Source organism: Passer domesticus, chromosome 7 (genome assembly GCF_036417665.1).
Source record: "Passer domesticus isolate bPasDom1 chromosome 7, bPasDom1.hap1, whole genome shotgun sequence".
NCBI lineage: Eukaryota > Metazoa > Chordata > Aves > Passeriformes > Passeridae > Passer > Passer domesticus.
Window position 1 is genome coordinate 40278625 of NC_087480.1, and position 14583 is coordinate 40293207.

General features: G+C 37.2%; 1 protein-coding gene across 5 annotated transcripts in view; it reads right to left on the reverse strand.

The window, feature by feature from the left end:
- KCNT2 (potassium sodium-activated channel subfamily T member 2) overlaps positions 1 to 14583 on the reverse strand; it is a 115250-nt gene that overhangs the window by 86746 nt on the left and 13921 nt on the right. For 4 of the 5 annotated variants that reach the window (XM_064427909.1, XM_064427907.1, XM_064427911.1 and 1 more), the window contains exon 2: positions 101 to 180. In XM_064427909.1, coding sequence (XP_064283979.1) covers positions 101 to 180 — 80 coding nt within the window. Of the gene's footprint in view, positions 1 to 100; positions 181 to 3871; positions 3892 to 14583 lie in introns of those variants that run through there. The other variant, XM_064427910.1, reaches the window with a different exon arrangement.

Sequence of the window (14583 nt, forward strand, 5' to 3'; positions counted from 1 at the left end):
TCAGAAGAAGATTAATAACTTCACTGTTGCCTTCAACTGAATTTGATTTTACTTAAAAGTATCACAAATATGCTTAAGATAAATTAATACAACTGCTTACTTGATCTTTGGTTTTTGATGAAGAAGAGCTTTAGTCTCTCTTTAAATGTGTTTTCATTCATATAGAATTCAACTTGCACCCTGAAATAGTAAAGAAAAAAAAGTATTAGGATTGGCTATGAAAGATAATAAATAAGTATTTCATAATAATTTGTTTCTCTAATAATCTATTCTTGATATAAAACTGGAGGGACTTATAGTGAGTGTTCAGCTAAAAGCTCACTTGGCTTTGAATGACTAATGTTGAAAGTTTTAAAAAAAGCCCAAACCAAATAAACAAAAAAAACCCCAGCATCACCAAGCACAAGACCTTTCATTTATCCCCTTTACATGCAGAATAATTTTCATATTACTCAAACAGTCTACACTGGAAAATAAGAAGGCTCTATGCTTTTGGGATTTTCATTGGATGACCACTCTCCTATTTGCATGTTAGTAGGGAAGATTTTCTTGATGTCCAGGTTAAGCTTCCCACCTCAATTTAACTCCTTTCCTGTAAAATGGACATTTTAATGATCCTTCTTTTTTCTATCTTGTTCACATTTCTGCTGAATGTTCATGTTTCAGTCCACTTGTTTGTACTCACCTATCATGAAACACTCATGTACCAAACAAAACCACCCTCTCTGAATGTGTTTTTGTCACCATGAAACAGTGAGAGCTGAAAGCAAAATTATGCTGCAATCACACAATATTGTACAGAAAATAACTCTCCTCCTGGTTTTATTAAAGCAACAAGGGCATCTTTCCTCCATTCCCTCAGCTCTGCCTGGATAGATTTCATCTTTCTGTCCCTCAGTTCAGCCTGAGTACCACTCATGCAATAGTTCTCAGACTAGAAGAGAGAACTGCTGCAGGGACTGGCCAGGGAGGAAGGTGTGTGCCACTTCTGTAGAAAACCTCGGGCTGTTCAGAGTTGTGGAGCTCCAGTGCTTGCTGGAAGATGAGCAGCCTTACTCTCATTGTCACTGAAGTCCCTGCTCTACCCAAATTACTGAATCTCCCTCCCCAAGCCAGTTGTCCCCCAGAAATGAATCTCTACCCCAGCACATCTGTGCCTTCCTAGAAGTCAGAGCTCAGCTGGAGAAGGTCTATTATTGCTACGTCTCCCTTTCTCTGTAGATCATCATGTCTTCCACAGCTGCATGTACATTTTCTGCTCATAAGCATGCTTGAATTTTATTTCAGCATTTCTTCTCAGCAGTGTTTCATCAAATAACCATACTTCAACTACTTGGTTTTATAGGTAGTCATATTCTTCTAGCAGAATCCTGACTTCACTTTTTCCCTTCTTGCATGTGAAGCCTTTTGCTGAAACAATTTTTGTACAATATGCTGTTACCTGTAACGTCTCTCAAATAGTTGTCTATACCAGATATTTCCATACACTTATGGAATTGATGGGTTATTTATGAGCTTAGAATGGGTGGCATCTCAGGCAAGGTGACTTTTCTTACCTGCCTATTACCAGAAGTTTAGGCATATCACTTTGTAGGACAGGGCCATAAAAAGAAGGCTCTGTGATTCACTCAGTGAAGCCCAGTTAATTTTAACTACGAATTGCCTTTGGTGTGTTTTATTGTAGTGTTCCTTATAGGATGAGTAATTACACTACTTCCTATTCAGAGGAAGCACAAAACACAACATCATTTTTAAGAATTCATTTTCCAAGGTACTGTCATTAATGCAGTGACAGTTTTAGTGGGAAACATCTCCCATGATTTGGCAGCTGCCACATGCTAAGTGTACATACTTAATCTTCAAGGATATATTTCAAGAGGTAAACAAAGTTGCACAAGCTACTGAAGTAAGGGATGTTATTGAAAAAAATGCATGGTTTTGGTTTTTTTTAACACATTCTGAATTAATCTCTCAGCATTTTGGTAAGAAAATTTCAGTAATCACTTCTCATGAAAAAGCAACATGTTAACAGTGGGCCATGATTTACTGATAAAGAGGGAAGAGGATGTGGGAGCTAACCACCCTCCTATCACCAGCACTATGAATTGCTGTGATCTCTGATAGCCTTCTAGCAGCTGTCTACTTGGCTTTTCTTAGAAACCTGTGCTCACAGGAAACTGGGATTCCACAGTGCAGCAGTTTCCATGGCAAAATGGATTACAAATGCTGCTAATGCCACTTCTGTGGTTCCTTCCCTGACTTCTTTAAACTTTAGTAAAAACTGTAGTGGCCTTCTACATTTGCAGAAATACATTATCACACATCTATAATCAATGCACTCTGCTGATGCTCTGGCTACCAGAGAATATTTCACTTTGTTTCCTGAAGGTTGCTATTTACTAAGTAAAGTATGACTGGCTGAAGGAGCCCCTGGCAAGGACAGAAATCTCTAGATACTGATCTTTCCCAAGACTACTTTTTATTTCCAAGGAGAACACTCATTCTACTTGAATGTTCCTTACAATCTTTAAATGGTTAATGTTTTACCTCAAATATTTGCTCTTTTCTGTATTTTTCCCACTATGAAGTGTAGCCTAGAAAAGGAAGTTTTTGGGAACCTACAAAAAATAAATTCTGATCCCCTACTGAAATATTGAGAACATTTTGTAGCAGCAGTGGTAAAAGGCTTGAACAAGATTTTTCTGGACTAAATTAGTACAGCTTATTAAGGGTTTCAAGTGAGGGAGTGAAATTCTTGTGATACACTTATATAAAACTTAATTACTTTGTTGCAGGATATTTAAAATTTCACTGCAAGCAAATGGTTTTGACAAAGTGGCACACCACACAAATCAGGGTGATAGTACATGTACATGCAGATCACCTGGCATACAGAATACATTTGGGTTTATTCTTATAACATAAATTGAAAATGTAGTTTCAACAATTTGTGCTTCATGTTTATCTTCCTGTAAAAGGCAGTCCACCCTAACCAGAAGGAAGTCAAGCTGAAAGAGTAAAATGCTATTCCTTGGTAGTGGTTACAAGGAGAGAAATGGTTGATGAATGTAAGGATTTTGTTTTTGCAGTCAGTTAATAGCTTCAGAATTTTTCAGTGCTTGTAGCTGGCAATGAATATCCCATGAAAAGCTGCTTTTGGATGTTCAAAGAACAGGTCTTATGTTCACTGACTCTTACTTCAGCTGTGTTGAAAATGCACAAATACATAATGCACCTGTAGCAAAAGCTCTTGAAGTTATATTATTGTCCTTAAAACACAGTGTGCTGTGTTAAAACTCAATACCACTGGTAGTGGTCTTCACTAGTTTAAACCCAAAGAACAGTGATGTCACCGAAATAATTTCAAGTCTTTCAAACTGTAACAATCATCTTGAAGTACCCCAAGTCCAATACAAACTGCCTTATTATAATTCAGTTGAGATGCAATTTGAGAAGTACATTTTAATGTAATACAAAGTACAACAGGAAAATCCTAATTCCTGTCAAGGACACTAATTCAGAGCCCTGCTGGTGGCTGTAAAACCCTGGGACCAATCTCTCTGTGCTCTGGCTACTTAACTGATTTGTCCTGCATTTTTCCATTACTATTTACAATGTCAATCTAGACCCATAGCCATACTTTACTATAATAACAGTATTATCTTGCACCCTCAAAGCTACAAATTGTCTTTCTTTCATGTTAAAACCAGATTTGGCAGAAATAATCATTTCACAAATGAAAGTATGAGCTGGATTTCTCACTACATGCATGCCAAGAGCTGTAAATGTTTATGTTTACTATTTATTGATGTTGGAATCAAGAAAAGGTATTAAGTGTACAAACAGAGCAAATCTGAAGAAAAATACTTACATTTATTTAAATCCGTTGTTTTGGAAAAGGACATCTCATATTTTTCCTACAAAGAAAGCCTTGTAATAGGAAAGGAATATAGAGGTTTTTTATTGGGATTTGCCAATACAATACATGTGAAATCCTGTTAGATTTTAGACCTGAAATCTTATTATGTAGGGTATAGATGGGTGCTTAAAATGAAGCACCTGAACTGCTAAAGTGAACTGCTATTATCAGATCTTATTTTACTGCAATAAAAAAGGAAATAGGTATTTTTTTCTTATAACTTTCATTAAAAGGACTAGTGTGTTTTAAGGATGACTGTCATGGGTAACACTTCTATTTGAAGTTCTGCAGGTTCTGAAGCACTCAGAACTCTGTTTTAAAAGCACAGCAAGCACACTTTCTGAAGGTGTTTGCCATGCACTGTGCTGGTGAAATCTAACTTTTGCAATATGGTGCTGCACTTTCTTAAATGTGATTCTAAGAAGTGCGGAGTACTCAAAACTGACAGGTGTAAGGTCATTTTCTGATGGGGATTTTCATCATTTTAGTAGGAACAAACCAATAAATATTTTAAAGAACTCTGCAGAGCTGTGTTTGTGCAGTATTGTCTTGTAGATTCTTTATGATACCTCACAGTGGGAAACTACAAGACAAAACACAGATTCCATAGGGATTTTTTAGTTAGAAGCTGCCTTTCATATCAGTGAACCTGAGTTAAACTCCTTAGTGATGTTTTTCCAGACAGACCTATATTCACTTATTTAACTGGATGTCAACATAACTAATAGATTTATAGATACCAGGTGTTACCAGTGTTACTGTAAATTATTCTCTGCTTTAATGAAACAGAAATAGTATAAGCTGAGTTAATAACAAGCTATAAAATAAAGGATTAAGGATGCATAAATAATCTCAGGGAACAGAACTGTTTCTTGTGCTCAAATTCTTTTTAGTGTCTCCTTTCCACAAGCGTTGCTTTGATTGAAACAAAACTAAGATAGCATCAGAAAACTGGCCAAACCAAATGTTTCAAGTTGCACAAAATAAAAATTTGTATCTGCAACCCCAAAAACATACTTTCCATGTCAAGGCAAACTTTTCCTTTACTTAACTGTTCAAACATCAAAATGCTAAAAAATTCAGCCCTTAATGAAAATTATCTTCCTTACAATTTAAATAGTACGTGTCTATATTTTTATAGCTGTAAATAGAAATGTATCTTGAAATCTGAATGTAGCCAGCTTCATGCTCCTTTTTGCAATCAGTTACATAAAACTGTGAAACTGATACAGGTCTATGGCAGCAATTTAGTATTACTGCAACAGAGAGAGGAAATGACATTATCAAACATTTCTGTGGAAAATATCTCAATTTTTTCATACCTTTGAGGGAAATATTTTTAAGGGAAGACTAACAGCAAGAGATGGGACTGCGCAGCAGGTAGTATGCATGCTTTTCAATCAATTAATAATACTTTTGTTTTAATGCCTTATTCACAGTCTTGCACACTCAAAAAAGGAAATTATTGTCTCATTCCTGCATTCATGAAAATCCATCAAGAATTCATTCTAGTAATGGTGTAGTAATAAAAAGAATGAGTTTGCAATCTGTAGTTTGCACAGTTTACTGTCCAATCTACAATAATTGTCATTAGAAATTTTCTTAAGAGATAAAATACTGTGATGCTTTACTATGGGAAAAGAAATCTAAGTAGTTTCCCTCACACACTTGACTTTTTACTGCAAATATACTTTTCTGTTGCAAGCCTATTAGCTAAGGTGAGAAAGTTAATAAAACAAATGTGAATGATACATTAAGAAATAGTGCACTTTGAAGCTAGCATTTGAAAGAAAACCACGGAAGGAAGATGCTTAGTAGATTTTTTAAACTTTTTTTTTCCATACAAGGTGAGGAAATGGATATTTTAAAGTATTTTTATTGCATGTAAAAATAGCTCTTTTTAACTTCTGGGCAAAAATAATTCACATGTAGGATATATACAGCACAGAGCTGCTGCAATGAAAATCCATTATGCAAGGCTTTTTTACTGGGTAATTCTGAGTAATGGGATATTCTCCATGAGTTTGATTCCAGGCACTGTTCAGTTTTATGGAGCTGTGCCAATTACCCAGGCCTGAAGAGCAGGAAGGTTAATTTGTTGCTTTTTTTTTTCCTTTTCATAATAGTGGCAACTATCTGTCAAAAAGAGACTTGAAAGGAATCCTTGAAATCAGGCATTCTGTGATAACTCCTTTCTGCCAGCCTGGGTTTAACCTTATTAGAGGATTAGGATCAAAATACAAAGTAACCCATTGCAAGCTACTTCTTTGTACTCTATTCCTCTGTATCACAGCTGCTCATTCCTTATCAGTGGTTGATCTAAAACAAAGATCCTTCGCCTGCAACTCTAGCACTCTCCTGTCCCCTCTGTGATAGGTGAGGCACACACAGGGTCAGGCAGTTTGCACGAGCATCTCACACACAGAAATTACTCTTAGAATAACAACACATCTCAAGTTGTTGATTTCAAATTTAACAGCACTTTCTACTACAGGATTTTAATGCTGATCATTGCACACCTTTCATTTGAAGCTATTTCTTTTTGCTTACCAAACTTCTGTGTGTATGTAATGTTGCCAGTTAATTGTTACCTTAGTAAGACTCTTGTTCTCTCAAAAAACCCCTTAGGTATTTTCCCAAGTAGACACACCTGTGTCTATCCTGAAAAAAGTCTGCAGGGTCGGGGGTAGTTTCAGGGTTTGGTAGCCCTCTATCTATTTGCCTTCTTGCCCCCAGCCTTTCTTTGGTTCTCTGAAACCTCTTCCCTGCTACTTCATCCACGCTCAGAGTTCACAGTTTACTGTCCACAGTCCTCTCCTTCCACCTCCTCCTCCTTCTTCCTTTTCTTTCGTCCAAATTTTAAGAAAACTTCCAGTCTCTTCTTAAACAGTTCCTTTCCAGACTTCACCCTTTCTTTCTTCCTCTGTGGACTACGCAGTGTCACTATTTGATCTGAAAACTCTGAGGAAATGGCACATCATCCCACCTGTGGGGTTGTTTCTTTGCTCTAATTCCCTACGCAGACCTTTGCTTTCAACATATCTTTCTTTACACTCTCACCATCTGGAATTGTAACTCAGGCTCTGTAACTTCACTACTCTTAAGTTATCATTTCATTACTTTGAGAAAGCTGTCTTTTGAGATGTTTACCTTTTCTCTCCTCTTGAATTATTCCCTCAACTTTCAGTCTACTTCCACTATTGCTCATTACGATAGGCAACAAGTACCAAGGCTTTAATAAATAAACTCTGCAGCCTAAATGCCACAGGGGCATCTCAGTTTTGGTGCTATGGCTCTTAAAAATCCCTCTTCCTCAAGCCCAACAGAAACTTAATGGCGACCACTTGTAAAAATTTCCATTCTACGTCCACAGTAGATGGATGGTAGTGATGGAGTTGAGTCACTCCTACCCAAACACCTAACATGTGATGTTATTTCTCAGTAGATTTTATTTTAATAAGTTTTGATTGAATTTGCCCCCCATTTAACACTTTTCTCTTACAAAGCAAGCAGTAAACACGATGAGGGACATTGTCATGGAGATTATCCAGATAAAGATAGAAACAGGTGTTCAGAGAAATAACAGCCTCAAACTGTTCTGGTAGATTTTGTTATGTCTAAAGAATTACATGAATAAAAATCTTAACAGACTCATTGCTTACTTTAGATATGGCAGTTTACAGGTCCATACACCTTTCTTACACTTGAAGAAATACCTGTGAATCAAATGTGCCATCTTTGCTTGGTTTTTGGTTTGGTTGGTTTGGGGATTTTTGGTGTAGGTGTAATAGTCCAGAGCTTAAACCAGCAAGAGACACTGTGTGAACTCTGGTCTCCCATTAGCGAGAGAAAGGATAAACCCCTGTCTTCACATTAAGGAAATGCTGAGCGAACTCTTCTCACTTTGGTCCCTGTCAAGTGACTCAAGTTAGCTTCTGATGACCACAGAAATACAAATCACTATTTACTTAAACTCTACTTCTCATCTCTAAGTGTCTGACTGTTCTGCTACTCCTCTTCAGTAAGTTAACTTTTACTTCTCATTTTTCAGGATTCCATCTTTGCAAAAACAGCAAGCAGAACATGGCTGAGTGCCTTGATATCCCCACAAGTTAGATGGCTAATCCCAGTTTTATTTTTACTTTGAAATAAGATTTCATTTTCTGAAATCACAGCAGAAGGAAGAAGTAAAAAAGCAGATGGATAGAAAAATCAAAAAAAAAGAACAAAAAAAAAACTTTGTGGGTGAATCCCAATCTGTCATTTTTTAAGTATCACATGACCAACTGTAAAATATTACTTTAAATATGACTCATTAATATGTTACCTGGAACCAAAACCCTCTCTAGCAGATTGGATCCAATAAACACTGAGATTAATGGGATATTCTATTCACTGAAAGCTGGGTAAAATAATCAAATAGTAAAAATATTCAAACTAGATATTTTCCTATTGCTTTACGCATTTAATTAGTATCTTTGACCCAAAATAAAGGTAATTTTCTTTCTATGTCAACTGTACAATGTATTTTACATAAAACTGGTAGGTCAATGTGAGATTCAATAGAGCATATCTATATATTGACTCTAATATAATCCTACAGCTTTTTATTGTCACCATCTTGTTCTATTATTACTTCTGTTGGCCAGCTTTTCTTCTTTTGTTCTTTTTTACTGTATTATGCTAGTTATACTTGGCAGTCTTCAATTATAGCCAACAATTTATTCAGTGTTTCCTGAAACAAATGCACAGTATAATTATATCAAGTCAGAAAAACATATTTCAAATGCTTTGGGTTTTTTTCCAAACTCAAATATTGGGATTTATTAAGTTAATCTACATTTTTACCAATGACATAGCAAATTATAGGGAAATATTAGCCACACCTACCCAAAAGGAAATGGATCTTTATGAAAAATGTTCTTAAACAACAGCAGTGTGAATTTGCAAAATCTTATATGAAGTCTTACCCACTGATTAACATTTCATAAGGAGAGAAGAAATGCAATGTTCTAAGATAGAAATGTCAACATGTCATGTAAAAACATGTCCTTTTTTCCCTCTGAAAATTGTTTTGTTCAATGAGGTAATTATATTTTATATTTTCTTTACAGTTCTTTAAGTTGAAAGTAGACTCAGTTTTTCCAAGGAAAATGCATTCATCAACCAAAGTATTGTTTTGTTTTCATTTCAATTTTAGTACTACCTGGGATTTTTGACACAATTAAAATAGGATATGCCTTCTACATTTCCTGTGATGTGATAATAACATGATGCCTCAAAACCTGACTCACATAATTCCCCCAAGAACTATTCACTCTGCTGCAAAAAAAAAAATCTTGCAGGTAAAATTCATCTCCAATGAAAGTCTGGTACTCAGTCTACAACTCACCCGTGACCATTCTGCAAAGGCAATCCAGGTATGAGCTATCTTTTCAGATATCAATGGACTTACTGCCAGTCACAGGAAAGTAAGCAGTGAAATTCCTAAGACACAATAACCTTCACATATTTAGATTTGACTTAACCAGAATGAAGCTTTTGTTTTCAGTGCTCTCATCTATAGTCTGTGTGCAATCTCCACATCTGTGATACACCCATCTTTGATTCTTATTATTTGACCTTTTGGCTGTTTCCTTCAGCTCAGGAGATGCGAAGGAAGCCAAGTGCTCAATTTCACTCCCTGTTATCACCTTTGCTACTTCCTTCTTTCCTCCCATCCCCAATCATCACAACTTCCTCTTGCCACCCCCTAGCTGTCAGCACAGTTTGCTTTGTCACCTCCTCATCCCCTCCGGAGAGGGATATGATGAGTGTGGAATAAGTGCCAAAGCTGCTCTCCAGGGCCCTCTGCAGCAGAGTCGCTCAGAGCAGCTCATGCAGCACAAACAAGGCTGGCTGAGATGTGCTCTGTGGAAGGTAAATCCTTGTACATATCCACGTTGCAATGTAAACATGTTTATTTATATAGGACTGACAAGTTAAGCTTATTGTACTTCCACAGAAACTGCCTGAAAACTGTGCTTGACAGGCGCCTTGTAGTGCAACAGAGTGTAAATAGAAGTCTGACAGTCCAAACCACTATTGCAGCAGTAATCCACAAAGGCAAAAATAATAGCACTTATTATTTCTCCAGCTGTCTTTGAAAAAACCCCACAACTAGAAGACAAACAAACAGAAACATAAAAGTATGAGAAAAAAAAATGTTACAAAGGAGTGCTAGTGAGCAACCACCACAAAAAGGCATAGGCACAGATTGGTGGAAACAGTAGCAAAGCCTTATGATGTAGCAAAGCCTTATGATGTAGCAAATAAAAGCAGCTGCCCATGATTTCAGTGTCTGTAGTAGCAAGCACACAGTGTCATCAGGCTCAGGCTGATGGAACAGAGGGGCAAAAAATTCCCTTTCTCTCGCAGCCTGCAGAGCAGCAAAGAGCAGCCCCAAAAGGAGGACAGGTCAAGCTTTGGGCTTTGGTTTGAGCTTGCTATTAGAGAGCTGCTGCCAGAGCCTGGCAATGCAGAGGGGTTCAGGACATGAGGTGTATGACTGAAAAACTTGCAGGCAAGGATCTACACAACTTGGAAATTTGCATGTGTGTGTGTGTGTGTGTTCAGCATGGACTCTTTTATAAGTATATATTTACGATCTCTGCAGAAGCAGCAAAATCATTAAGCAATAGTCAGCTGCATGCTTTCACTTAATCATCTGTTGCACGTTTATCAGGCTTTCAGGAGAGTCATCTAGGCAGTTTCTAGTTTACAGAGACAATAGCTGTTTGATTTACATTTGGAACTACACAGTTAATTATTTATGAACATGTAGTTTGTGGATGGGTGGAATGTAGGAAAATAGAGAGTGATGAAGGTAATCTCACCCCTAAGGAGTTACAGCTGTGCTAATTATCAAGCATTAGGAACAGGCCTGCCCTTAATAGGCTACAACTTGATCCAATTAGGATGGGTATTGTAAAAGAGTAGTTGGCTGGTTGAGAAGGGAAGATGGAGTTTGCTGGCTGTGCTGAGAAGGAGTCTGTGCTGTGAGGAGCTGCCCACGAGAAATCGCCAAGAAGGTACGAAACCTTTGCAATAAGATGGCAACAGTAGTTCACTGCTCTCAACAATGCAATTGCTTGCCACCTATCATTAAATCTATCAGTAGTGACCAACCAACACTTGATTTGCTCATTGCCAGATAAACCACCAGTACAGATTGATGTACAAATCAGACACAAACTCCACATCACCCAAATCAGGTTGTGCTGACTGTTGGCAGACAGCAGTAGGCATATTGTCAAGTTAGGATGTTGTTTTATGACCAGAGGAAGAAGCTGCCATCTGTACAAGTGAGGGAGAGTGTCTCTGCTCACGCCCCTACAAATGGGTGATTTCTAGATTGGTCTGACTAGGACTTTGCTCTAATTGGAGACTGTCTATCTTTCCTTTCCTTTGGAGATTTGCAATCAGATCAGTTTGTTGATCAGACTTATCTTCATTATTGTGATTCCCACACCTAATGTAAAGCAAGCACTCTGGGACAGTGGAAAAGGCAGGCTCCTAGTGCAAGTGCAGTGTTTGACTTAGCGATTGCAGTCTCTTTGTACTGGTGTAAAAGAGCAGAGATTTGCTGGACCAAGTTAATGGTCCAATTCTTAGATGTTCATGTAAACAAAATAATGGGAAGAAAGGATGGGTGGGGAGAAAACAACCAAAAGCTCTGCTCTAGGATTGTACAGGGTGAAGTTCATGGAACTGCATTCCTAACTGTGATTGCAGAGGTAGGTTTTGCAGAACACATCACATTGTTACTTGACTGTGCTAATAATCCTTCCTTCAAAGCCCTTTTCACAAACACAAGTTACTCCTAAGATGCTACAGATGCTTCTCTGCAACCTTTTCTTAATGACACTGCCTGTAAATGTTAACTAATAGAAAAGCTCCAGAGCACATTTTAGCACTTCAGAACACAGCATGTGGACCACTTGGGTGTCACTGGGAAAATGCTGATTGCTTGTTTCAATAACAACTATATTGATGGGAAGAACAAAATTAAGATAATGTGGAAATAAGTGTTGATGAAGGGAAATGTTCAGAAAGGGGTATAACAGAATAAGGCTATATTAAAATCAGCAACATCGTGTTACTTGCACTGCTCTTACATTATTTCTTTTTATCACTTACCACTGTCTGCTAAATAAATGACCAAGCCGACCAGTTCATTCTGCTAAGTAACAGACTAAGTGTGCCTTTGTGCAGACTCTCTTCAGTTTTAAAAGAAACCTAATTGAGGAAAGACAAATATGGCTGGTAAAAAAAAAAGTTGTAAGAGCTTTCCCCCTTTTAACAATGGCATTTAGAAAACTTAGAATCTTAAATTTCAGCTGTGTAAATTTACAGCATTATACACTGCTAGGTTACTTAAAAAAGCATTCTGTAATTCCCTATTTCAATTTGTAGTGTTTATAAAATCAAAATTGATCCTTTTACAGGCATAGTCAGAAGTGCAATTCAGACAAGGAAGAAGATGCACAAACACAGTTTTCCCAAAAGAAGGGTCATATTTTACAGGTCATATTTTTGTGCTAAAATGATTCTGGAGAAGCTGCAGATACCCAGAGTCATTAGCTAAATCCCCTGTCCCACACTACTACACAAACACAAATCTACACCTGAAGGCTATCGAGCCACTGCTCTGCCCAGGGGAAGGCTGTGTTCCATTTACTGCTGTAATCTTGGCCATTTTTCCTGCATTCATTCTTCTATTTTCATGTTTGGTGTCTTCAAATGTCTTTCAAAAACCAAGCCAACCTCAAAACCCTTTAACAGTGTCTCTCAAGTGTCATGTATCTTCCGATTAAGGGTCATTCAGCACCCTGAATTTTTCATTGTTCAATTCATATTTGATCTGTACATCCTCTCTGCACATGGCTTGACTTCTGCCCCACTCTTTTTTGAGAGGGGAATCCTGTGCTGCTCTGTTTCTCTACAGTGTCTAGGCTGCAGTGCCAGACACTGAGTTGACATATTTTGTAACCACAGTATTACAGATAAGAGTAAAGTTAAAAATAGCAGGTAAATAAAACCATGGCAAAAGGCGAACCAAAATATTCTCACAATGTGCATCAAGAATGACAAAAACATAAGTACTAGTTAGCATGTCAACAAGAGATGAAAAAAGAATAAATGGCACCCATGCCAACATCTACAAGTTGGATTAGCCTGGGAACAAACTAAGAATGAAGCAAATGACAGATATAAATAGACTATGAGCTGTAGCACTCTGCTCCATTATGAGATAATTGGAAGAGATAGATAAGGGGGAAGTCTAAAGTGAACATCATGTACTAAAATTTTTATAAGGCATTTCAAAAGGTTCTCTGGAGGTTGATACTGAAGGTAAAAAATCACGTGCTCATACAAAGGAAAAGAAGTAAACAACACAAAAAAGTAAAATAAATATGTTCTGATATAAAGTGAGGGTCTATCCTCAGTAAAAATACTGTAGAAACATGCCATTGTTTCATATTTTTGATATAATAATTCAGCTTAAAAGTCACAGAGGAAAAGAACCTACCAAATAAGAAGGTAACAACTTGAAAAAAATATAGCACAAACCCCTGTTTCATAAAGGAATGTACAGATAGAACAGAGAGCCTTCTAACAGAATAAATCAGGCAACTTCTTATTGAAAGGCAAAGCAGAGGCTATGGTTGCATCTACAAAGTAGAAATGAAGCAAAGCAAAATTAATCTTTATTTGCCTTGAAACCAGACAACAAGAACACTAAACCAACAGCATTTAATAAATATTTGTCAAATTGTATATGTCTACTTAGTTGAATTCAAAGGAATTATAAATCAATATTGTGGATATATTAATTGTTTAGGCAAAAATGTGTTCATCAATATTTATTAACCAGATTCTGACCTCTGTGCATCTGGTCACAGAGATGCTAAAAAGACCCATATACAATTCCCCCCTAAGCAGACATATATTCTGCTGCATTAAATGAGATTTTTGCTGTTTGTCTCACCACAGGCTAAGAATTCATCTTAACATCTCATAAAGCAGGAGCAGAGGTAAGAATTTTGATTTGTGCTCACTTTTCAATCTTCATCTCTTTGTGATAATGAAATTAGTCTATGTCTGTAGCTTTTCAAGTTCAGGTTTCCTGGTATTCTACTGTATGCACCCTTTCCTAGGATTTTATCTTGCAGTGCAAGTGGAGGGTATATATTTTTAACAAAGGAGAAGAAGTATGAACAATTTCCAGGATTGTGCAACTTGGAAAATCAAACAGTTCCAAGGCCTTTAATAATTTTTCTTCCCTTTCTAATAGCTCTATCCATCTTTCTCTCCTGGTACCTCTGTGACTGAACTAAGGGTTTGAAATTACATTGTCACAGCTGGAAGTCTTAAAAATTATCTGAAAGGCAATGCAAAGCTTAGGACTTGTAGTTTACCAACTTTACTGGAAGAGCAGGAAGACAATGGTTCTGTTGCTGCCTACATTTTACATCCAATCCACTCACTTTATCATAGGCACTAAGAGCAAACATGCCCTTCTCTTGCATGTCTTTGATTCAAATCCCTGCTGCAGCCTGGGCTTCTCATGTTGTCTGTGGTCACTTACTCTACTCAGCACTCTACTCTTCAGCTCTAAAAGG